General features: G+C 42.1%; 1 protein-coding gene across 3 annotated transcripts in view; it reads left to right on the top strand.

The window, feature by feature from the left end:
- bach2b (BTB and CNC homology 1, basic leucine zipper transcription factor 2b) overlaps positions 1 to 26,351 on the top strand; it is a 317,454-nt gene that overhangs the window by 273,243 nt on the left and 17,860 nt on the right. For all 3 annotated transcript variants that reach the window (XM_041187260.1, XM_041187259.1, XM_041187261.1), the window contains one exon: positions 17,566 to 19,104. In XM_041187260.1, the coding sequence (XP_041043194.1) occupies positions 17,566 to 19,104 (1,539 nt within the window). The remainder of the gene's footprint in view (positions 1 to 17,565; positions 19,105 to 26,351) is intronic.

The following is a 26,351-nucleotide window of genomic DNA, read 5'->3' as shown; positions in this document are numbered from 1 at the left end:
GGAGTGCTGCACGTTAGGAGGTGCTGTCATTCAGATGAGATGTTAAACTGAGGCCCTGCCAGCCCTCGCAGATGGACATAAAAGATTCCATGGCACTATTTTGAAGAGAAGTCTCAGTCAATATTTAAACCTCAACCAACATCACTAAAACAGATTACCTGAAGAGAATCTCATTGCTGATTGTTGAATCTTGCTGTGTTTCCTGCATTATGACTGTAACAACACTTCAAAGAAAAAAATGGCACTTCATTGGCTTTGGGATGTCCTGAGGCAGTGAAAAGCGTCTAAATACAAGTCTTTCTTCTTCCATTTGTACCCTTGCATTGTAACTAATTTTAGCGCTCCAAGGTTTGATCTTTCACTTGTTAAAGAAACATAGGAATAGTTGTTTGGTAGTACCGAACTTGAGTGTTACTGAAAAAAGAGACATGTCTAAGCTTTTGGTCTTGCACTCATCAGGACACTCACAAGAATACCAATATAAGGGGAAGATGAAAATTTAAACTGTATACTGTATGTGAAGAGAGTGCTCATCGGTTGGCAAGTGGCGTTGCCATGGAGAATGCGCCAGTGATGGTGATTGACAGTTAACTGCCAAGCATTGTTTGAAATTTAAACCAGGCAACTTGATCCTGATTGTATGTACTTGTTTTTTCTGTCTGCAAAGAATAGGATCCTGTGTATTAATACATGTAGCTTCCAGTATGTGCGAATGCACCACACTGCAAGCCTGACTGACAATTATAAATTGGTTGTCAGCATAATTCTTAACACACTGAGGATTATTTATCAAATGTTGTCCAATCGCAGAATTACATCTAATGTTGGACACTGTTTTGAGTTTTGCAAGCACGGGCTGGTTGGGTACGGTCTGTACCCTGCCCGTTGCGAACAGCGGCTGGGACATGCTGTATGATCTGCCAGTCTTTGGCACCTACGACCTACATACCTAGCATCACACCGGCACTGAAATTTATATGCCATATTACTCATTTGTGTGATAGATTGAGCGTCTTTTTGGGTTGACGGCAGCATCCTGTTAGTGGTGAATATCACTCATGTTGCCACTGCATATTAACAATGTAAATCAGCTGGCTTCATCTGTTGCTCAAATTTTTGAGATACCTTACCCTTCCAGGGCAATCTGAGGTAGATTGGGCAACATGAGTTGGCCAAATGGCTGGGCGAATTGTTACAACCAGTTTTGACCAAGTTTTCCACATACAGTGTGAAGGTCTCCTTCACGTTTGTGAAGGCCATACAGGACTTGCATATCGATAGCAACGCTACGCTACGTCCATGTGCTCATTTGACATTGCTAATCTATTCACCAATGCTTCACTTAAGGAAGCCATAGATATTTGCGCTGTAGCACAATATCATGGTGATCTAGACACACCACCATTGCATGAATCAGTATTCATTGAACTTATGAACTCGGCAACTCAAGCAATTGAGTTCAGTTTTAATGACACTATGTATGCGCATATAGTTGTTATTGCCATAGGATTCCCTCTAGGCCCAGCTCTCGCAAACATCCTTGTTGGGTTCCATGAGAAATGTATCTTTGATGGAAATACACCTAACTTCCTACTCCTCATAATATTTCTGATATGTGGATGATACGTTTTCTACATTTAAATCAGCAGCTGCACGTAACAATTTCCTTACATGTCTTAATGGGCTCCTTCCTGCACTCAAATTGACCTTTGAAATGGAGCAGTCAAATGGACTCCCCTTCCTTGATGTACTAGTTGAGACATTTGCTAGGGGATTCTCTACCACGATCTATCGCAAGCCTACCTTCACTGGTCAATACATGCATTGGGATTCTCATAGTTCCATGCTCTATAAGATTAGTCTTATTGGCAACTTTGTAAATAAGGCCCAAGCCATTTGCTCAGCATGCAAGTTTGATACTGAAATAGGGTGCATCAAAGGCTTCCTGCAGGGTAATGGCTACCCTGATCAGATCATTTTGCGCTGTGTATCACTCAAGCTCATGAACCGGGCCTAAGGGCATAATTTTCGGCCCTGAAAAGTGCCCAGTTTACCTCGTTACCCTGGAAGGGCAAGGTATCTCAAAACAATTTGAGCAATAGGTGAAGCTCTGTTTCACGCTGCTACTGTGTAGTAGCAACACGAGTAGTGTTTGCCATAACAGGATGCCACCATCAAGCCAAAAGGATGTTCTGCCTATCACACAAATGAGTAAAGTGGTATATGAATTTCAGTGCCAGAGTAATGCTAGCTATGTAGGCTGTACATCCCAAAGACTGATGGGTCGTATCAAACAGCATGTCCCAGCCGCTGTTCGCAACAGGGCAGGGGACAGAATGTACCCAACCGGCCCATGCTTGCAAAACTCAAAACAGTGTGCAACATTGGATGTAATTCTGCAATTGAACAACATTTGCTGAATAGTCCTCAATGTCCTAAGAATTACGCTGACAACCAATTTAGGATTGTCAGCTGGGCTCGCTGTGTTAAGCATTTGCGTGTACTGGAAGCTACATATATTAACACAGGGCCCTAGTCTTTGCAGACAAAAAGAACATGTACATACATTGCGCTTATTTCAGCTAAACAAAAGAAGTGACAAAATAAGCTGACTCATTCCTCAGGTCAATGCCTTGACCAATCAGGGTCAAGATGGCCAGTTTAAATTTCAAACAATGCTTGGCAGTTAGCTGTCAATCACCATGTTGGTGCGTTCTCCATGGCAACATCACCTGCCAACCAATCAGCACTCTCTTCACATACAGTATAAATTGTTGTTTTCCCCTTATATTGGTATTCTTGTGAGTGTCCTGATGAGTGCAATACGAAAAGATTAGACATGTCTCTTTTTTCAGAGAAAACATAGGAATAATTTACATCTGTATCATCAACTTTCACAACCCTATTTCCTCCCTTCTCATAAACATCACTTTTTAGTAAGTTAGTAAATTGCACCATTTCTTTTTAAGATTTTTAAAATTCTTCTTTTGTCTCTTAGCAAAGCCAAATGCCAAATCATTTGACTCGGTTGGATTTTCAGAAGTATATCCGCTCATTTTTGTGCCAGTTTTCAACAACAATATTGCAGGCATTGCACTATGAGACACTACTTCCTTAACATTTTCATCTGAAATCGCTCGCTCTGCTATAGTAATGAACACATTAAGCTGTTTATTTTTACATTGTTTCATGCCTTTGAGAAATTTTAGATGAAGATGCTGTGTTCCCGTTCTAGAAGCCCACTGTGACACTTCAGGGCCAATACGTTTCCAGTTAGTAAGAAGGAACCATTGTCATTGAAAATGCATCCAGGCAATGCTTAATTTTTTAAATATTTTATAACTGCATGGTATAATGACAAGCTGCATCAAAACTCATTTTCAAATTGTGTATTTATGATATTGTTCAAACAATAATGATACATAGCTCCTCTGACTCATTATTCTCTCTATTAAGATGATTTGCTGAACACTTTCTCATGTTTGTAGTGCTGCCGAGATAATGTCAGGTTTGTTTTCCATGTAAAATCTAAGATGGAGCTAAGCTGGCACAGAAACTGTAATAATTGGGGCAAAGGTATTTTACGTTGTAATTGTCAGCTTGGCTCAGCTGCTGCCCCCTGAATCAGAAGCTCCACTTTAAACTATGTAATCTACACTATACATACACACATTTACAAAATGAGTGCACACATCTGCTTGTTCAGGTGCATGTTAAATTCATGGCATTTATCAAAGAATATGAGGTAATCTTCATGCTGTCTTAGCCAATTTTCTTTCCTCATCCAAAACTGATTAACTGGTCATTCATCTCATAGCTGCCTTGAGGATTGTTGCTGTGCACAATCGAGCTGCTGCATTCCCTTACAAAACCATAGTCACTTACTTCACAGAAATTCATTGTAGGTGGGGCACTTTGGAACATTTCTGAGACAAGTGGTAAGGTGCCATATAAGTCTAAATTCTTTTCTTTCTAATTAAAGAAGACAGGTTTGGCACAAAATTTAGATGTTATTTGAATGTTCCATGTGCTGTTTGGGCCAAAATGGCAACTGCAGGGTACAGCCATATTCCATATTGATATGGGCATTAGTATGCACGCCCAGTGAACAGTGACCAAAAGTATTCAGTGCAGGCCAATTGATGTTAATCAGATATGAGACCAGCAGTGCTATTTTGGAGCTCAGGACTCCAGATAACACCTTCCCTTAAACTTGCACAGCTGAACACTTTATAAGTTAGTTGCTGGTTGGTTTCTTCTGGTTTTTGCTTCCATTACTGGATTACTGCTACATGACTGATTTTACAACCATCCATTATCGCAGTAGGGTTCTTGCCATTTCACAGTTTGATTGACAGCTACAAGTGGTTATAGACTGTTTGAAGTAAGGACTATGAATTTCAATGCCTGTTGTTATAAGGGATTATGTAGTTGAATGAAATGTTTGTTATAAAGGTTTATGTAGTTGAAGGGATGTAAATGTAATAAATGGGTTTTTATGGCCAGGCCATTGAGGTCGGCGAGCGGGGAGCAGAACTCCTGACTTCGCCCCGTGTCATTTTCACTTTCCAGGCCAGCGGGGGCACAGCCGAATCAGCTGTGCACCCACCGACCTGTCAACAGCCATTTGAGGCCATTTAACAACTAATTCAACTAGTTAATGGAACTGCCCATCCAACCTTAATGTTGGCGGGCAGGCTGGGAGCCCTGACGGGCTTCAGAAAAAGCATGAAACCTCATCCACGGATGGGATGAGGTTTCATGTAGGCTTTTAAAAATTTAATAAAAGTTTGATTAAAAGTGATGGACTTGTCCCAACTCATGTGACAGTGTCACATGAGGGGACATGTCAGGGAAATTTTATTTCTCTACGTTTACCATTTTTAAATTTGCCGCTGATCTCCCTGAGGTAGCACTTAGCCTCAGGGAGATGAGTGCGCTCTTTCGCACACATGCACGAAAGAGCACATTCTTGGCTGAGGCAATCCCCCCCCCCCCCACCCCCCTCTCCGCCTACACAGGACTCGCATGGCGCTTCCTGGCGGACGTTGCTCTGGGCAGGCTTTAATTGGCCCCCCAACGTAAAATGGTGGCATGCCCCCAATTGGGGGCCCGGATCGGAGACACACACACACACGGCCACTCCTGAACTTTCCCCCGTTATGAGGAGGGGGAAATTCTGCCATATGAATGAGTATTTTTTCAAAAGACACTTTATTTAAGTCTGCAATAGACACTTTATTTTATCTCATCTCTGCATGGGTCTGCCCATGCATATTGGCTGAGTTGGCATGGTAGGTGTAAGGGCAAAGGGTGGTGAGTAGGGTGAGTAGGGGTATAAGTTGGCAAGTGTTGGCACTGTTGGTATAGGGGCTGTAAAGAGCCATGGGTGTGGGTGGAGGGGCATCAGTTGGCACTGAGGTTAGAAAGGGCCTTGGGGGTGGGTACAGGAATGAGGTGGCATGGAAGCTATGAGAGGCCATGGGAGTGGGCGGGCATGGATCAGCCATGGAGAGTGTTTGGGGGTGTGTGGTATGTTTCATGTTTTATATTTTTTATTAATATTTTGGACACAGTGCTGAAGCCCCAAAGCAGGCCTTCCACCCAGCCTTCCTCTGCACCTGGCAGCCTCCTCAGCACTTCCAGGATTGCCTGCCCCAAATTCTAATGTAGCCTGCTGCCATCCCCCAACCCTTGACTAATCCCGACGTCCAGGCAGCCATTTTTAGAAGTCAGGTTCTTGGACCCGGGAATTCTCCCAGCTCGTGATATATGGGGGGGTGTGGTGAATTTGAGCAGTGTCTGAGGCTAGTGGTAGGATATGAAATTGAAAGATGTATTCACTAACCAGGACTATGCGTGTAAGTCCAGTGAAATTCTTGCGGCACTGCATCCACGTCCTTGGGGCTTAGCTCTTGACATTGACCTCCGTGGCTATCCTCTTCCATTGTGTCTTGTGTTTGAACATAAAGGATTTCCTGAACTCTGCTGGTTACATTCACCTCTCCTGCTTTCCACCTCCTCCAAGATCTCTGATACAGTATCCAAAAGCCTTGGAGCGTACTTTTCCGCATGTTATGTCATTGTTATAAGTGTTACAGAGCAGATTCAGGCCCTCCACAAATGCCAGCACCTGCTTCAGCCATAATGCACCTCCTTCTTTCAGAAGTTAGAAATAGACTAAACTGGTGCTAGTTGCTTATATTGTGCACCCCCTCAATTCCCCTCACACTCTCCCCTCCACCACAGACATTCAACCAGTCAAGAGTGTGCGGTTAGTGCTGGTGGCTGAAATCATTGAAAGCAGCTGGTAGCACGAATGCGACCTCTGCCTCCGTTTCCAAGGGTTCTCGAATTTAGTCCCCATTAGTTTTGTGCATTTTTTCCTAGTGTTCTTTTTTTCGCCAAACAATTACTCCTTTTAAATAAGGCATTTCCTTTCCTTCTGGTCCAACATGGTTTTGTCAGATTTTTTTCAGTGGTGGTGTATGTTTAATGTTAGTGATCCAGAAGTCCCCGAATAATTACTGACTGAAACTCTTGACCCATGAGTCACAGCGAACTTCACTGTTTATTTGTTTGTATGCGGACACATGCATTTACATATCTGGACTTGTTTCTATATATATGTGAGTATGGTAAATATTGTATAGCTGTCATAGATGAGTAAAACATATTCTAAATTTTCCAGTCTTCTGTAACCAGCTTGAGGGAATAATTATGAATAAACTGCTTCATTAAGTCTCCAACATAATTTTTCTGTGGCTGTACTGTTGCTGTTGCTTACCAGCTTGCCTGTTCTTTATTTTAAACACACATTAGCTCCTCCATTGCTTAGCTTTCCAGCACCTGTTTAAGTTGTTCATGTTAATCTTCCTACTAGCATTTACTTTTTGTTATTGTGGTGGTGAACAGGATTAGAAAATGAAATCTAATGGAGAAAACATTATAACAAATTGGTGCAATAAGTTGTTTTTTTTCCCCAAGATAAAAGTTTAAATATCTTCAAAGTTCTGTACTATGTGGTGAGTTCCTGATGTTGGTCCTAACATCAGGAGTCGCAAAGTAGTATCAGCCACTTCAACACTGAGAGCACATGTTATGGTGATCATGTTGATCTTTATTTTTTCCAATATTACTGTGGGATACTGTGAAGCAGGCTAATGGGGGGTATGCGTGTGTGTATGTCTCTAATTTAATTAAACTGAAGACAGTCAGACTGTAAGGTTTAAATCATCAAAGGGTTAGGTGTAAAAGCAGGCATTTTGAAGTGGAGATGAATACGTTAAGATGGAATACAAGTAAATGCAACACAAATAGGAATTTGCATTAGGAGATTTCTTATGTTCTTATTTAAGGTCTGGGGCAGATCAGCCATGATCTTATTGAATGGCGGGCCAGGCTTGAGGGCCCAAATGGCCTACCCCTGCTTCTATTTCTTATAAATAAGGGGTTGAATTTTTAACTGTTGAATTTCAAAGAGAAATAAAAGGAAGTTTTACAACTGGTAAAGATCATAAATTAATTAAGCAAAGTTATGAAGTTTATTTTTCCAGAAAGTAGTGGTCATAAAGAGAACATAAAAGGTTTTTATATTCTGGGAAAGGTAACTTCCAAAAAAAGTTGAGAATAATGGGTTTAAAGATGAAAGAGAAAAAAACATATTTAAGGAAAGATTGAAAACTGTATGGATGGTGTGGCCATTTGATATCTTGAAGAGTGTGCTGTGCGAGGACAGACCTGTGAAGTAAGCAGCCTCTAGCTACCCCAGAGAAGTGTTTGTTTTCCAGAAAGCAAGGTTTTATTACAAGCCTTGGATTTCCATTGCTGAGTGACAGGGAGAGAGAAGCTTGTGAAATACCTCTCCTATAGCAACAGTGGGAGCCTTACAGTAATATTACTGGGTTTTTTATAGATTAAGAATCTATGGGGACTGTTGCTTGGAAAAGGGTGTTCATTTGTGAGTCTAGCTAAGTAGAAATCTTTTGGGAAAGGTTGTAAACTAAATTTAACTGTAACTGTAATCTTGTGTGTTTTCTTTTGTTAATAAATGTTTTAATTTCATATTTAAAATCTCCAAACATCATAATGGAATCTTTACTTCTGACTTCAGTCCACGTACCTTCTCATAATAAAAATACAAATTACAAATCATTTTGATACCTTGACCAAGTTTCCCTTTGGGATTTGGTCAGCCCAGCAATTAGCACCTGCCATATCATAACAATGTGCACAGTTGGTAAGGGGACATGCTATTTTGGACCTGGTAATGTGTAATGAGAAAGGATTAATTAATGACCTCATGGTAAAGAATCGTCTAAGTAAGAGTGATCATAACATGATGGAATTTCACTTTCAGCTTGACGGTGAGAAACTTGGGTCTGAAACTAGTGCCTTAAACTTAAATAATGGCAATTACAAAGATATGAAAACTGAGTTGGACTACAGGCTGACAAAGGTCCTGGATATGATGGCCTGCATGCTCTGGTCTTCAAGGAAGTGGTTGCAGAAATAGTGGATGCATTGGTTGTGATCTTCCAGAATTCCCTAAATTCTGGAAGGATCCCAGCAGATTGAAAAACCTCACTATTCAAAACAGTAAAGAGACTGAAAGCAGGAAACAATAGGCCAGTTAGTTTAACATCAGTCATTGGGAAAATGCTAGAATCAACTATTAAGGAGATAGAGGTCATTTAGAAAATCATAATACAATCAGACAGATCAACATGGTTTTGTGAAAGGGACATCATGTTTAACAAATTTATTAGAGTTCTTTGAGAATAAAGGAGAACCAGTAGATGTGGTGTAATTGGATTTACAAAAGACATTCGAAAAGGCACCATACAAAAGGTTACTGCTCAAGATAAGAGTGCATGGTGTTGGGGTGATATATTAGCATGGATAGAGGACTGGCTAACTCACAGGAAACAGAGGCTCAGGATAATGGGTCATTTTCAGGTTATTGCTCATAAAAGAGACATGTCGAAGCATTTCACCATGCACTCAATAGGACACATCACAGGATATCACTATAAGAGGGAAACAACTATTAATACTGTATGAGAAGAGGGTGCTGATTGGTTCTGAAGTGATTGGTAGAGGCGTTGCCATGGAGAATGCACCAGTGATGGTGACTGACAGTTAACTGCCAAGCATTGTTTGAAATTTAAACCAGGCAGCTTGACCCTGAGCAGTCAAGGCATTTCCCTGAGGAATGAGTCAGCGAATGGCTGTCACTTATTTTGTTTAGCTGAAACAGGCGCAATGTGTGTACACGTTCTTTCTGCCTGCAAAGAATATGGCCCTGTCTTTTAATATATGTAACTTCCAGTACACGCAGATGCGCCACATTGCCGGCCCAACTAACAATCTTAAATTGGCTTTCAGCGAAATTCTTAGCACATTGAGGATTATTTAGCAAATGTTGTCCAGTCACAGAATCGCATCTAATGTTGGAGACTGTGCTTTGAGTTTTGCAAGCATAGGCTGGTTGGGTATGGTGTATACCTTGCCCTTTGCAAACAGCGGCTGGACATGCAGTTCGATACAATCCGCCAGTCTTTGGGACGTACGGCTTACATACCTAGCATCACACTGGCACTGAAATTCATATACCACATTACTCATTTGTGTGATAGGCAGAACGTCTTTTTGGCTTGACAGCAGCACCCTGTTAGTGGCGAATACCACCCATGTTGCTATTGCATAGTAGCAGCATGAAGCAGTTAGCTTCACCATTTTCAAGTTGGCGAACTATAACTAGTAAAGTTTTGCGGAGATCAGTGCTGGGCCTCAACTATTTACAATCTATATTAATGACTTGGATGAAGGACAGACTGTACTGTAGCCAGATTTGCTGATGAAAGAAAGATATGTAAGAAAGTAAGTTGTGAGGAGGATACAAAGAGTCTGCCATGGTCTATAGAAAGGTTACATGAGTGAACAAAAATTTGGCAGTATAATGTGGGAAATTGTGAGTTTGTCCATTTTGGCAGGAGATTGGAAAAGCAGAATATTATTTAAATTGAGAGAAACTGCAGAATGCTGCAATGCAGAGGGATCTGGGTGCCCTTGTGTATGAATCATAAAAGGTTACCCTGCAGGTACAGCATGTAATTAAAAAGGTAAAGGGAATGTTGTCCTTCATTGCAAAGAGAATGGAGTATAAAAGTAGGGAAGTCTTGTTACAACTGTACAGGGCATTAGTGAGACCACACCTGGAGCACTGTATACATTTTTGGTCTCCTTATACAAGGAGGGATATATTTGCATTGGAAGCAGTTCAGAGTAGGTTCACTAGGCTGATTCCTGGGTTGGCTTATGTTGAAACGCTGAGCAGGTTGGGCCCATACTTACTGGAATCTAAAAGATTGTACCCAAACGAACATAAAATGATGCAAGATATTTCGGTCGGCAGGCGCACGCAGGATTTGGCAGCACGCCCGCCGACAATTAACAAACCTATTAAGGCCTTTAAAGATCTAATTGAATTAAATTTTTCGCTGCCTGTTGAACCTTATGGTTGGCGGGCAGGCAAAAAGGCCAAGCGGCCTTTGAATTTTTTGTGAAACCTCATCCACAGGCGGGATGAAGTTTTGATCTGTCGTTTATAAAAAAAAAAATTTCAAACTAATTTCTAACATGTCATTGCTGAATTGACAGAGGAGATATGTTGTTAACATGTTTTAAATCTTTTTCACTTTTCAAGATCTTCATCTTCCTGATGCAGCTCTGTACCTCAGGTAGCTTTTCTCGCATGCACACATGCTCATGTGTGAACTTGCGTACTCGCCCTCTCCCCCTCCCCCACAGGCAACACTAAGCGCTGCAGCATGTGTTTCCCCACCGTTCCCGCTCGCCCCTGCTGAGCCCATCCAATGAGGGCAAAATTCTGCCCATAAGCTTCCGAGGGGGCTTGACAGGGTAGATGCTGAGAGGATGTTTCCTCTCATGGGGAATCTGGAACTAGGGGTCACGGTTTAAAAATGAGGGGTCATCCATTTAAGAAGGAGATGGGGAGGAATTTCTTTCCTCAAAGGGCTCGTTGGTCTTTGAAAATCTCTTCTGCAGAGAGCAGTGGAGGCTGGATCATTGAATATATTCAAGACTGAGTTAGATTTTTGATCAACAAGGGGAGCCAAGGGTTATGGGGCTCAGGAAGGAATGTGGAGTTATGGCCAGAATCAGATCAGCGATGATCTTACCAAGTGGTGGAGCAGGCTCGAAAGGCTGAATGGCCTTCTATGTGTTATGATCTTATGATGCAATGTTGAGTCACAAGAGGTGAGAAAATTTGTGAATATCTTTGTACACAATGGTCCATCTCTCAACTCGCTACTTGATCCATGCCCCAAGTCTATCCCATAATGGCATTATTGAAAATGATTGCCATTTATGTTGCAACACAGGACAACAGAGGAATGATAGCAGAGAATTTACGTTACTGGACTAGTAGTCCAGTGGTCTGGACTAATTGTCCGGAGACATGAGTTCAAATCCACCTATGGCAGCTGGGGAATTAAATTAATCAATAAAATCTGGATTAAAGCTAATGTCAGTAATGGCGACCAAACATCCACTGGATTGTCATAAAAAACCCATCTGGTTCACTATTGCCCTTCAGGGAAGGAGATCTGTCTTCCTTATCCAGTCTGACCTATATGTGAATCCACACCCACAGCAATGTGGTTGACTCTTAACTGCCCTCTCAAATAGCCTGGCATGTGATGCAGTAAAGGCGATTAGGGATGGGCAATAAATGCCTTCCTTGGCAGTGCTGTCCATCCCCATGAATGCGTTAAAAGAAAAGACAGTCTAGAATCAGTATAAATTGACCTGTTTCAATAATACAGGCATTATGACTCAATATAAGGGTCTCAGTTTTCAGCCATTGTCAAGTATTGTGAAAAGTTCTCACATAAAACATAAAAAGATGAAAAAAGGATATTCAATTCTCTATTTGGTTTTGGATCCTTCTAAATTTATTCAATCATCTGAAGGACGGAAATAACTTAAGGCAAAACTTCCAAGGGCAAAAAACTAATTTCTACACAGTTTCTACCTTACATCAGAGGTAATAATTATAAAAATTATGGAGTATCGACCCTGTACCAATTAAAGTTCACATTATTCAGTCTTGACCAGCTGCATTCCACGGATAACTGTTCCATGGTCCCAACAGGACTGTAATGAGCGTGTTCTGTAAATTATTAGATCATCCATGCCTACACTTGTTTGTGTAATCTTTAGCCTCTTTATAAGTAGACACTTACTCAAGTCCTTTTAAAGGAGTATTAACCACTTAAGTGTGGCATTAGTACAGCCTCCCCAGAATTCTAGGTTTTGTAATCTGCAATCTTACTGAAGCTTGCCAATTTTTTATAGCTGTCCTTTGTGATCACAGTTTATGTTAAGTAGTCTGCTTAAAAAGTATTGTCTATTTTATTATCGTGAAGACCTGGAACTCACGCTCTCCTAATTTTTTTTTTTGCAAAAATATACTTTATTCATGAATCTTCAAAAACATTTCGAACCATTTCAAAATCGCCATTACAAAAATACAATCAGGTTCAACTTTTACAACATGAATCACAAGGTGTATCAGTACAAACAATGAGTATTACAATCATTGGCAGACATTCATTTTAAGCTGTACAGCCTGAGGGGCTCTAAACAGTTCCCAGTCCCTCAGTGCACTGTGCTTTCAGCAATGAAACCAACTACAATTCTATGAACCTAACTTCATCATATTCGAGTATTTTTGTGTCTCAATCATCTTAACTACTCTTCAATGTAACAGTGTCAAAGAACCTAGAATCATTCACAGTATTCTAAAGGCAACAGTACCCTGAGTCTTACAAGTTTAAAATGATTTTTGATAATTAGTCTAGCACTATTAAGGAGCATTTCAGTGCGTAGTCAGGTTTTGTTAATAAATCTCACACTAATGTAATATCGATACAATGTCTCAAATTGTGCTATCTGAAAACTGGAGATGTCCAGAAATTGGATATTTTTAAGCTGCCATGCATGGATCTTAATTTTTATTAAATGAGTAAAATAGCTTACCGTCTTGTTTAGCTAGGCGCTGCATTAGCATGGGCCGCACCAGACTAGGTACGGCTTCGAGTCCTGGTCTTTTTCCCTGCTCCGAGTGGTCTGAGTGACCACTAACCCCACCCCAATCTGAAAATTGGCAAAGTCAGAAATCTGGCATGGACTCAGCCCCAAGGTTGCCAGTTTTGAAACATTGTGCGTGTATTTCTTGTGAATTGTCAACTATCACATTCAAAGCATCTTTGCAAATGCTTCCTGAAACTGTTGGTCACTGCATAGAACCATGGGGGTGAGTTTAACTTTGTGTGATAGCGTAAATTTCCAAAATTGGAATTGAAAATGAGGAGAGATGTAAAACGGTCTGCTGATGTACTATCACCCATTTCACACTATTACATAAAGTCAAAATTATCCCCATGGGCTAGATTTTGAGGTTTTGTGCAGTTTCCTATTCCAGAAGCAAAGTCCCGTGATTTTGAGAGGGCGAGTTGTAGGATGCCAAACAGGCATAAAAATAGAAAATGCTCGAAAAACTCAGCGGGTCTGGCAGCATCTGTGGAGAGAGAAACAGAGTTAGCGTTTCAAGTCTGTGTGACTTTTCTGAATGTAGCGCATTGGATTGAATTCTGGAAAATGGGGCTGGGGCTTCCAGGGTAGGTGGGTTGTGTAGTTGTGATTGTGGAGTATATCCAGGGGTGCAGGAGGACAGATTTTCTTTGTGCCTGTGGTACAGATATAATTTAAGACATATCTTTTACAGAGCCTCTTCTCTTCCATTACCTTTTGGAACTGCTGAAAGCCTGCATTGCACAGGCACTGCTCAGTTTCTATGCAAAATGATGATTCATTTGTGTCTGAACCACCCAATTTCCAAATTGAAAGGGAAAGATCACCTGAATTAGGTCTCTTTTGAAATGGAGCCAGCCACATTCCAAGTATTAATGATGTAGTAGTAAGGCTACTGATGTGATTTTGAGTTTGGTACCACCTCCTTAATGGCAGCAAGGGCACTCAAAATTGATCCCCATTTGTTTGATTGTACCTGATTTTACTGCTTTGCTCTAATTTTAATACTTCCGTTCTTTTTTGTTTGCTTTGGTTAAAAATCAATTTGGGTGGGCCTTGCTTACCTAAACTTTTAGCCATATCCTTCCTTTGTGGGTAAGACATTGATTTATACTTGTGCCAATACTTGCATGGATCTTTTGCATACCAGCTCATCAGACAGCTGCTGTTGACATCATGTTTTGTATTGTTTACAATGTTTAAATGGTTTTATTTAGTTTATTGTTTTCAGTTTGCCTTGTCAGTGCTCTACAATTGTGGGCCAAACTTTACATGGAGACAATGCCTACTGCCCGCCATCTGAAAAGTCGAGGGCGTGCCCATCTCTGCTAGCCGAGGAAACCATGACCAGATTTTACGGGCGTCAGGAAGTTAATAAGGTTGTGGCTTCCATCCCCTTGTGGGCAGATGTCCCACCTCCAAGAGCAGCTGGCCAATCAGATGACTGGCAGCTCTCCAATCCCAGTAGCACCACTGGGAGCAGTGACCACTGCTGGAACTTCTCTCATTCCCCAAATGAGGAACCAAATAGAAAGTGAGTGGGATGGCCTCACGGGTATCAGCCAGGCAGTGGGGAAGGGGTTGTGGTGAGTGGGAGTGGGGCACGATGCCTGAACAGGAGGGGACACCGCACCCCCCCCACCAAAACCAGCGCCCACAGTAAAATATCAGCAACGATCAGAGGAGGTCCATCTGGTCCATATAGACCTAAAATGCTGATTGGAAGGGAGTTCCTGGAATTTAATCCAGAAGGAATGACGATACAGTTCCAAGTCAGGATGATGTGTGGCTTGCAGGTGGTGGTATTCCCATGCATCTGCTGCCCTTGTTCTTTTAGGTGGCAGAGATCACAGGCTTGGAAGATGCTGTCGAAGGAGCATTGGTGAGTTGCTATAGTGCACCTTCTAGATGGTACACAATGCTGCCACTGTGAGTTGGTGGTGGAGGGAGTGATTATTTAAGTTGGTGGATGGGGGTGCCAATCAAACGGGCTGCTTTGTCCTGAACAGTGTCAATCTTCTTGAGTGTGATTGGGGTTATACTCATCCAGGTAAGTGGACAATATACCATTACACTCCTGACCTATGCCTTGTAGATGCTGGACAGACTTTGGGGAGTTGAGAGGTAAATTACGCACCTCAAATTCCCACTCTCTGACCTGCTGTTGTAGCCACAGCATTTATATGACTGGTCAGCATTGGGAATTCAGTCAATGGTTCAGTTCTGGTCAATGGTAAAGCCCAGAATGTTGATAGTGGTGATTTCAGCAATTGTAATGCCATTGCATCTTAAGCAAAGATGGTTAGATTCTCTCCTGCTGGAGATGGTCATTGCCTGGAACTTTTGTAGCACAAATGTAACTTGCTGCTTATCAGCCCAAACCTGAATGTTGTCCAGGTCTTGCTGCATATGGACATGGACTGCTTCAGGAACTGAGGAGTTGCAAATGGTGCTGAACATTGTGCAATCATCAGTGAACATCCCCACTTGTGACCTTATGCTGGGGGCAAGATCATTGATGAAGCAGCTGAAGATGGTTGGGCCTAGGACATTATCCTGAGGGACTCCTGCAGTGATGTCTTGGGACTGAGATGATTGACCTCCAACAACCACAACCATCTTCTATTGTGCTAGCTGTGATTCCCCCTAATCCCATTGACTCCAGCTTTGCTAGGGCTCCTTGATGCCACGTTCAGCTAAATGCAGCCTTGATATCAAGGGCAGTCATTCTCACCTCCCACTTGGGGCTTCAGTTTGCCCAAGGGATGGGTATGTGCCCACCCCACCCTTACCCCCAACCCCCACCTGCCTGCCTGCTCCTGGGGAGGGATGGGTATGTAAAATTCCAACCTATATTTCACATTTCCTACGCCAATATTTAAAATGTTATATTAATTTATAGAAACAACTGCTGCTAATCCTCAGTTTACTAATTTTATTTACCCATACTGGATACTGCCTATCAATCTTGTATATCAAAGCCACATGCTAGAACATTTTTATCACCTGCTTTCAGTTGCTTAGAGTACTCCAGCCCAGATAGCTTCTCACCATCAATTTATTACACCTTTATTTTCTTCAAAAGTATAAGATACAGAATCATATTTATTCTTTTTTAAATGAAGCGAGTGCTTTCAAGCAGGTGGTACTGTGAATGTAACATTACTTGATCTAAAGTTATGTTACAGAGACTCCTGTTGGGAAAGTGCCAAACCCACCTTGGTAATTTACCAGATGAAAAAATAATGTTCCAGTTACCAAATGAGGAACTCATGAAATTTATATACAAGGTGTGTAAACATTTGAAAAGCGAAGATATATCACCAGTGCTCATGGAGAAGTTGACCCTGTGGGTGTGGCTGATGTCACTGAGGAGCGCAATGTAGATGAGGGAGAAGAAGAGTTAAGGATGGGTCTTTGGGGAATCCTGAGGTAACAGTGTAGGACAGATAAACCATTGATAGAGATGCTTTGGCTACAGTTAGATCAATAAAACTGAAACAAAGCAAGGCCAGTTTGGATGATAGAGGAAAAGAGTTGGAGGGTGATAATGTAATTAACCTGCCAATGATTGAGAACAAGTTGTAGGGATAGTGCATCATGGTCCAGTCACAGAAAATGTAATTTGTGACACTGGTTGAGGCCATTTCAATGATGTAAGAGGATAGGAAAAATTGATTGGCCGGGTTGAAACAGGAAGTTTTGTGAGGATTGGGCATGGAGATGGAGCTAACATATTCAAGGATTTTGGAGAGGAAATGAAGGTTGCAGATGCTTCTTATTTTGAATATCATTTTATATTCTGAAAATCTAACTGACTGAAATACATCTTCTCAGATCAGCAAAATGAGTTGTGTAACCCACTTGTCTGTTAAACATAAAGAGGCTGAAAATCATCCTGCAATTTGGGAGAGATGGTTTTGTAGAAAAGTCATTATTGCCTTATCAGTTCACAAAGCTCCTCGGCAACATCCTCAGGGAGACCAAGCAAATTTTGAATAATCATTTGAGATTCGAGCCACCCACCTTCCCTTTGAGTCATAATATCCTATTGCAAGGCTACACTGAGCACTAAGCATACTGCATTGTAGTATTGCAGTAGTATTGAGTATTGTAGTTCTGAAACAGCTCTTCAATATTATTTTATGAGAGTATTTCAACTAATTATTAAGATTATGAATTGTTTGCATCTTTTTGCTGAAATGTAGGTAACATTTTAGAAGTGAAAGACCTTTCATCTGTAGTGTACTAACATGCAGCGATCCTGCTTTCCAAAGTAAATATTAGTATGGAATATTCGGTGCTGACCCAATAAAAGATTAACTGGCATTTTTCAGTATTTGTTAATGACCATTAGAACTGTCAGAAAACCTAACTACACTTGAAGCGTTTTGGATAATAGCACTGCTGATGGTAATGCTGGCAATTTCCCTGTTTTTGCAGGTCACCGCCAGAGGATTTAGCCCATTGTTACAGTTTGCCTACACTGCTAAGCTATTACTCAGCAGAGACAACATCCAAGAGGTCATGCACTGTGCTGAAATCCTGCACATGCACAATCTGGAGGACTCCTGTTTCCGCTTCCTTGAGGCCCAGCTCTTTAATGAAAAAGACGGTTTCTATCTTTACACCAAAATGTCAAATTTCCAACAATCTGATGCACAAGAAGATGGGAATTCCGAAGGTGAGGAAGAACACATGCAATCAGAAACTCATAAGATCACCTGTTCCAGGGAAAGAATTTGTAATGAGACCCTTGAGTTTGAAGCATCTTCCAGGATGTCTGAGAAAGAACCAGCTGTGATATCCATCCCCGTTACATCAAATGATGATATGGGACGTTGCCCCAAATACAGGAAATACCAGCTTGCTTGTACCAAGCACATCAATAGCACACCACATACTAGTACCTCAGGTTTTCCAAGCACATTTAAAGAAGACCGGCCAGTCCATACCCAAACTCCAGGATATAGAAAGGCACAGATAAAAATTGAACCACACGCATCAGAAATTGTAGGAGAAAAGGCTATCCAGTGCTTGTCTGGAGGTGAACTTGGTGCAATGGAGCATGCAATTACAGATAAGGAAATGGATATTAAGCGGATGAGTCCAATGTGTGTTGATAGACCCAAAAGTAGAACACCCCCTTGTTCAAGGTTCATTAAAAAAACTGATGTAGAATCTACTGAGAGACAAAATCCACTGCAACAACCTTTAGACACCAGAACATCTTGTTCCCTTGAAGAGGGAATGACTCAGGGTGACCTCAAAACAGAATACAGGCCTTACAACGAGAACTTTGGACTGTCCTGCACACCTCAGAAAGACAACAATAGCTTTACTGTTGGATCTCCAATGACAGGACCATCTTGTGAAGTGATTTGCAAACAAGAACTGGAATCGGACAGAAAGAGTGTAATATTTTCTTCTGGTACCTTGGAGACGATGAACACTCCTGCTGCACATTCATATCCTGGTGGGAGTCCACTAGAGAACGAACTTACTGAACATGTGCCAAAGGGTTTGTGGAGTGGTACTAGCCAGTCACTTCCATGTTCACAGACTTGCGCATCTACTGGACTTTCAATGGAGCCTTTATTGCCGTTGAATTCATGTAGAATTCGACCTACCTGTAAAACCAGCTGCCCAGTGCCAATTAAAGTGTGTCCTCGGTCTCCTCCATCTGAGACCAGGACCAGAACTTCAAGTTCCTGCTCCTCCTACTCATTTCCTGAAGATGGAAGCGGTGGTTCACCTTGCAGTTTGCCCCAGTTTGAGTTGTCCACTTCTCCCTGTTCACAAGGAACACGCTTCCTATCTGCAGAGCAGCAAGAGCTAGGAATGATGGGAGATGCAATGTATAATCAATGTAAACCACCATTAAAATGTGAGCAGTCCTATGGCACCAACTCCAGCGATGAATCTGGATCCTTTTCAGAAGGGGACAGTGAATCGTGCTCAACTCGAGAGAGAGGACGTGAGGTACAGTAGCAATATTTTTAATAAAATATTTTTACAATTATAAATTCATCTTTCCTAGGACTGTCACACAACAAAGGAAATACTGCCAGTGTTACTGGATTTGGAGTGTGTTGTGGTGCCAAGTACCAGTCTGCCATTTTTAGGAATCGCGGAGTGATAATGGGTGTACATTTGAGTCCTGCTATAGTTTGTTCCTGATCTGAGCCATGTTGAGCAGGACAGCATCAAGTATAAATTGCAATGCTTTCCAGAAGGGGAGGAGAGAAAATCATGAAGTTAGAAATTATCCTCACAATGTTATTTTAGAAACATGTGACATACTCATATTAAATTCCTGCCTCCACTATTTTAATGAAGACATTAACCCATTTATTTTGCAAGGATTAATGTAGCGAGGAGAGGTTGGTGTATGATTGTTAAACATTCATACCATTTTAAGCACATCTGGGTGTTTGTACAATGTCATCATGCTATTTTTTTACCCTTTAGAGGACGGTCATGTCTGGGTAATTCTTGGCACCTCTACCTGCTGGCTACAGGGTACCAGGTCAGGTGTAAGGGGATGATGAAAATTATAGGAAAAGGGGAGAAATCCATTCAATGTTCCCCAAGGAAAGGTCAAAGCCATAATTTATCGTAAATACATAAATGATTATCAGAGGAACAACATGGCTGAGCAGTTAATAAATGTAGAAGTTGTGTGCACCTTTCAGACTTTGTCTTCATTCTGTTTAAGCATCCAGTTACTGCACTGTACAGTATTAAAGGACTTCTGTAATCTTCAAATAGTACCTGTCGAGAATGTGCAAAAAATTAACCTCAGTTTGATTTAGATGTAGTTGATAGGCACTGACAATAGCAATATTTATACCTGCTACATATAATTATACTGCACTTTGTCCTAGTTCTTTAGCTTGACATTTTTACATGAAAAGAAAAGCATATTAACAAAACTTGCTTTTAAACAGTCACTTGGTAGTACAGAACTTGAATATGGCTGAAAAGAGAGACATATTGCTGAAACTTTTCATCTTGCACTCATCAGGACAGATATAAGAGTACCAAATTTCAAACAATCACAACAATTTATACGACAGGAGAAAAGGGTGCTGATTGGTTGGCAAGTCACCTCCAATTGACTGAGGTATTGCCATAGAGAAAGCAACAGGGAACACAAAGCTCCCAAGTTCCTGGTTAATTCAAAAAAGGCACAAAGCTTGAACATATTCCTTTTGTTTACAAAGAACGGGTTTCTGTGTATGAATATATGCTGCTTCTAGCAAGTGTAAATGAACCATGTTATGAGCTCGACTGATATCTTAAATTTGGCGACATGTTGCTCTTTTCAACTTGTTTTTTTAGTGCCCTTAATATAGAAAAATGTCCCAAAGGGCTCTACAGAGGCCTTATCAGAAAATGTACTGAGCTAGGAAAGGAGATATTAGGAAATATTGTGATCAGATAGTTGGATTTTAACAACAACGTGCATTCTCAGAGTGACTTTATTGTAAAAGTGGATGTCCGAATGAGCTTCACAGAAATGTAATCATACAAAAATTGACACTAAGCCAAAGTAGTGGCTATCTGAAGGGGTGACTAAAGTTTGGTCAAAGTCTTGGGTTTTAAGGAGGGTCTTAAAGTAAGACCTTGCATTTATATAGCCTCTTTCGTGGCTCCAAGGTATTTTACAACCAGTGAAATAATTTTGACGTTTTTGTCATTGTAATGTAGAAAACTGGGAAGGAGGGTGACCACGTTGTAGCAACAGTGCAGATTATTTTGATGGAGTGTGGAGGAGCCCTTGTACCCTATAGGTTGGATGACTGGTTGGTTTCTCCTTCACAGGATTTTTCTTAAACACCTAAATTAGCTTTGCGTTTGCTTCAGGCAGCATCAGAGGCCATTTGTTCTGAAGACGCTGACAAAATGGTGACAGTGGAATTAAGGTGCTAAATTCTTCCCTGTAATTTTCGGGATGCCGCTGCTTGGTTTCTGCCAGTTAGGAGACCGCAAAATCTCCTTTTCCTAATTAGCTTCTAATTTCAGCCTGTGCTCCAGAGTAGGGTATTGTGCCGAGGTGAAAGTGTTCCACAGAGAGACAAAAAGATCAATGACTAGTCAACCTGCAACCGGCAGGTGGTGGAATTTGAATTCACTAAAAATCTGGAATTAAAAGTCCAATGATGACCATGAAACTATTGTTGATTATTGTAAAAACCCATCTGGTTCACTAATGTCCTTGAGGGAAGAAAATCTGTTGTCCTTACCTGGTCAACACGTGACTCCAGAACCACAGCAATGCGGTTGACTATTAAATGCCCTCTGAAATGGCTTAGCAAGTCACACAGTTGCAACAAACTGCTACAAAGTCACAAAAAAGGAATGAAACCAGATGGACCACACGGCATCGACCTAGGCACCGGAAATGACAACATCAATCTCAGCTCTGTCGACTCTGCAAAGTCCTCCTTACTAACATCTGGGGAACTAGTGCCAAAATTGGGAGAGCTGTCTCACAAACTAGTCAAGCAACAGCCTGACGTATTCATCCTCACAGAATCACACCTTACAGATTATGTCCCAGATACCACCATCACTATCCCTGGGTATGTCCTGTCCCACCGGCAGGATAGACCCAGCAGAGGTGGAGGCACAGTGGTTATTGGGAGGGACTTGCCCTGGGAGTCCTCAACATCAATTCTGGTGCCCCTGAAGTCACATGGCATCAGGTCAAACATGGGCAAGGAAACCACTTACTGCCCTCCCTCAGTGATGAATCAGTGCTCCTCCATGTTGAACACCACCTGGAGGAAGCACTCAGAGTGGCAAGGGTGTAGAATGTACTCTGGGTGGGGGAACTTCAATGTGCACCAGCAATGGTGGCTCAGTAGCATCACTACTGACCAAGCTGGCCAAGTCCTAAAGGACACAGTTGCTAGATTGGGTACGTGGCAGGTGGTGAGGGAACCAACAAGAGGAAAAAACATACTTGACATCATCTTCACCAACCTACCTGCTGCAGATGCATCTGTCCATGACAGTATCGGTAGGAGTGACCACCGCACAGTCATTTTGGAGATCTAGCAACTCAAGACTGGGCATCCATGAAGCACTGTGGGCCATTGGCAGCAGCAGAATTGTACTGGAACACAATCTGTATCCTCATGGCCCGGCATATCCCCTACTCTACCATTACCGTCAAGCCAGGGGATCAACCCTGGTTCAATGAAGAGTGCAAGAAGGCATGCCAGGAGCAGCACCAGGCATACCTAAAAATGAGGTGTCAACCTTGTGAAGCTGTAACACAGGACTACTTGAGTGCCAAAAAACATAAGCAGCAAGTGATAGACAGGGCTAAGCGATCCCACAACCAATGGATCAGATCTAAGCTCAACAGTCCTCCTACATCCAGTCGTGAATGGTGGTAGACAATTAAGCAACTCACTGGAGGAGGAAGCTCCACAAATATCCCCATCCTCAAAGATGGAGGAGCCCGTCACATCAGTGCAAAAGATAAGGCTGAAGCATTTGCTACAGTCTTCAGCCAGAAGTGCTGAGTGGATGATCATCACAGCATCACAGATGCTAGTTTTCAGCTAATTTGATTCACTCCACGTGATATCAAGAAACAGCTGAAGGCACTGGATACTGCAAAGGCTATGGGCCCTGACAGTATTCCAGCAACAGTACTGAAGACTTATGCTCCAGAACTTACCACGCCCCTAGCCAAGCTGTTCCAGTACAACTACAACACAGTACAGTATCTACTTGGCTGTGTGGAAAATTGCCCAGGTATTTCATGTACACAAAAAGCAAGACAAATCTAACCCAGTCAATTACCGCTCCATCAGTCCACTCTCCATCATCAGTAAAGTAATGAAAGGGGTCATCAACAGTGCTAGAAAGCAGCACTTGCTTAGCAACAACCTGCTCACTGACGCCCAGTTTGGGTTCCGCCAGGGCCACTCAGCTCCTGACCTCATTACAGCTTTGGTTCAAACATGGACAAAAGGGCTGAACTCCCAAGGTGAGATGAGAGTGACTGCCCTTGACATCAAGGCAGCATTTGACAGTGCGCGGCACCAAGGAGCCCTAGCAAAATGAGTCAATGGGAATCAGGGGGAAAACTCTCCGCTGTTGGAGTCATACCTAGCACAAAGGAAGATGGTTGTGGTTGTTGGAAGTCAGTCATTTCAGCTCCAGGCCATCATTGCAGGAGTCCCTCAAGGTAGTATCCTCGGCCCAACCATCTTCAGCTGCTTCATCAATGATCTTCCTCCCATCATAAAGTCAGAAGTGGGGATGTTCGCTGATGATTGCACAATGTTCAGCACCATTGGCGAATACTCAGATACTGAAGCAGTCTATGTCCAAATGCAACAAGACCTGAACAATATCCAGGCTTCGGCTGACAAGTGGCAAGTAATATTCGCACCACACAAGTGTCAGGCAATGACCATCTCCTACAAGAGAGAACCTAACCATCGGTCCTTGAGATTCAATGGTATTACCATCACTGAATCTCCCGCTATCAACATCCTGGGGGTTACCATTGACCAGAAAGTGAACTAGACTAGCCATATAAATACCGTGGCTACAAGAGTAGGTCAGAAGCTAGGAATCGTGTGACGAGTAACCCACCTCCTGACTCCCCAAAGCCTGTCCACAATCTACAAGGCACAAGTCAGGATTGTGATGGAATAATCCCCATTTGCCTCGATGAGTGCAGCTCCCACAACACTCAAGAAGCTGGACACCATCCAGGACAAAGCAACTCACTTGATTGGCACCCCATCCACAAACATTCACTCCATCTACCATCAATGCACAGTAGCAGCAGTGTGTACCATCTACAAGATGCACTACAGGAATTCACCAAGGCTCCTTGGACAGCACTTTCCAAACCCACGACCATTGCCATCTAGAAGGACAAGGGCAGCAGACAGATCGAACACCACCACCTGGAAGTTACCCCCAAGTCACTCACCATCCTGAATTTGAAATATATCACCGTTCCTTTACTGTCGCTGGGTCAAAATCCTGGAACTCCCTTCCTAACAACACTGTGGGTGTACCCACACCACGTAGACTGCAGCAATTCAAGAAGGCAGCTCACCACCACGTTATGGATGGACAATAAATGCTGGCGCAGCCAGCGAAGCCCACACCCTGTGAATGAATAAAAAAGAAGTCAACCTGCAGGCACTGCCTAGAGATAAGCTAAAGAGTGGTTTTGACAGATGGGAACAGATTGTTTTCCCATCCTCACTATATTGTGGGTGATTCCCTTTAAAGGGATTTTCTTTTTGCTTTAATTATTTGCTTGACTTGTGCCAACCATTTTGAACAAGAGAACATTTTTTGAAAGGGTGACTGTGAATAAAACCTACCATAATTCAATATTTTACACTCAGATCATAAAATTGCCAAAGGAAAATTAACATCCCCAATCTGGCACAGTTTAGTACAATGATATATGCTGCAGATGATTAATGGATAGGGATCAGCTTCGCATGCCTAAACCACATTTAGGACCAGGCTAACTCGCAGAGACTGAATGAAAACCTGAATTTTTTAAAAAAATGCTTGCGTGCATTTTTAACCAAGAATGTCATTATTTCCGTTGCACTATAAATAAACACAATGAATGTCAATAGGTTTAGAGAGGAGAATGAGGTATCAAAAATAGCAGCCAGCAAGGTTGAACACAATACACTGTGAAAGAGGAAGGAAACTGTTAATGTATTGGGCAGTGCCTATAGGGGATTGGTTTTTCAGTCTCCTTTCTGTATTTTACATAATTGCAATATTGCTTTATTAATAACTGATGAGTGCAGTGACCTGCTTTGATTATCACTGTTAATCTGTGATCATAATATTCTTGATATTTCCAAATCCCTAATTGTATTGGAAGCCCTGTTTTAACAACACAAAGCAGAGCTTTGGTGATGGAAGTACAATAATTTGATCTATCTGAGTCATTGGTCAATCCAAAATATCACACGAATAGCTTCTGATTGCATGTAATTTACTAAAATCCCTGAGCATTGTACAAAGGCAGATGCTTAATAACAGGCAATTATGAAAGTGCTGCTTTTCCAATGTAGTCATAATTCACAGTTTACACAAACCTTCGTTTCCATTCCATCTCCGTTTCTCAAGTTCTGTGCTGATACTGGAGTAGTGCTGTGCTGATACTGGATCAGTGCATCTAAACGAGGCATAATGGAAATTTGTCAGTAAGATGACTCCCAAGTATAGCCTGTAACTTCTAAATGTGGGAATTCATGACTACAAGTTTAGTGAGCTGACTTCCAAATAACCTGAAGCCACAGAGTCATTCCAGATTCCCACTTTGAATTAAATTGTTTCCAGCCATAAAGCATAAAACATATATTTTGTAAAGGCCAGACAGCCCAGTGAGCCTGTTCCTTTGTCAGATCATCCACAATCCACTCTTGACTTTATGCAATCATTTAAACATCTGGAATAAGGTTATGCAAATGTCTTCCCCCTATATCAAAAGGGTAAATAAAACAGATCTCCAGACTGCCTCCAAGCTTGCATCCTATTTCACACACTCTAGATAGCTGCCTTCCATGGTGGAACATTTTCATGTTCTGGTCAGCTCAGGATCCATTTGCCACACAATACTCAGTTGTCTCTGGTAAACTGTAGTTATGAATTCTAGCTTTCCAGGTTCCTCCTCGACTCTCTGATATGAATAGCAAGATGATGCCTCCTTAAAGGTCCAGGCCACCCTGCTCACTTGAATAACCACGGCCCTAAATTTTCATTCTCAAGGCGGGTAGAGTGAGTTGGGAAAATTCCCAACTCGGCCCGCCCACCTCGGGGGATGCGCGGGGTGGGGGTGGGGGCACAGGGATGGGGGCAGATGCAGGCTGGAGCCAGACCAGTGCCCAGGGAGAAGGTCGGCAGCAGTCACACGGGCTGCCAGGTGTCAAGGTGGTTTAAAAAGCCAGTCTCAGTGCTGTGGGACCTCAACCCAGTTAAAATAAAAACAGGCCCTCCAGACTTCACCCTCCATACACTCTCCATGACACATCATGCCTACACCCACCCCTTATTTCCCCTTATCCCCCCATGCCAAGCTGTGCCCCTTCACCCACCCTCCATGGCTCCTCATTCCCAATATACCAAGCTGGGGCACTTCCATGCCCAAAGACCCACTTTATACTATATAGAACCAGTGAACCCCTAGTAACAATAGTATGTGTGCAAAAAAA

Source organism: Carcharodon carcharias, chromosome 5 (assembly GCF_017639515.1).
Source record: "Carcharodon carcharias isolate sCarCar2 chromosome 5, sCarCar2.pri, whole genome shotgun sequence".
Lineage (NCBI taxonomy): Eukaryota > Metazoa > Chordata > Chondrichthyes > Lamniformes > Lamnidae > Carcharodon > Carcharodon carcharias.
The sequence above is the reverse complement of the archived record's forward strand: the minus strand, read 5'-3'. Positions and strand labels throughout refer to the sequence as shown.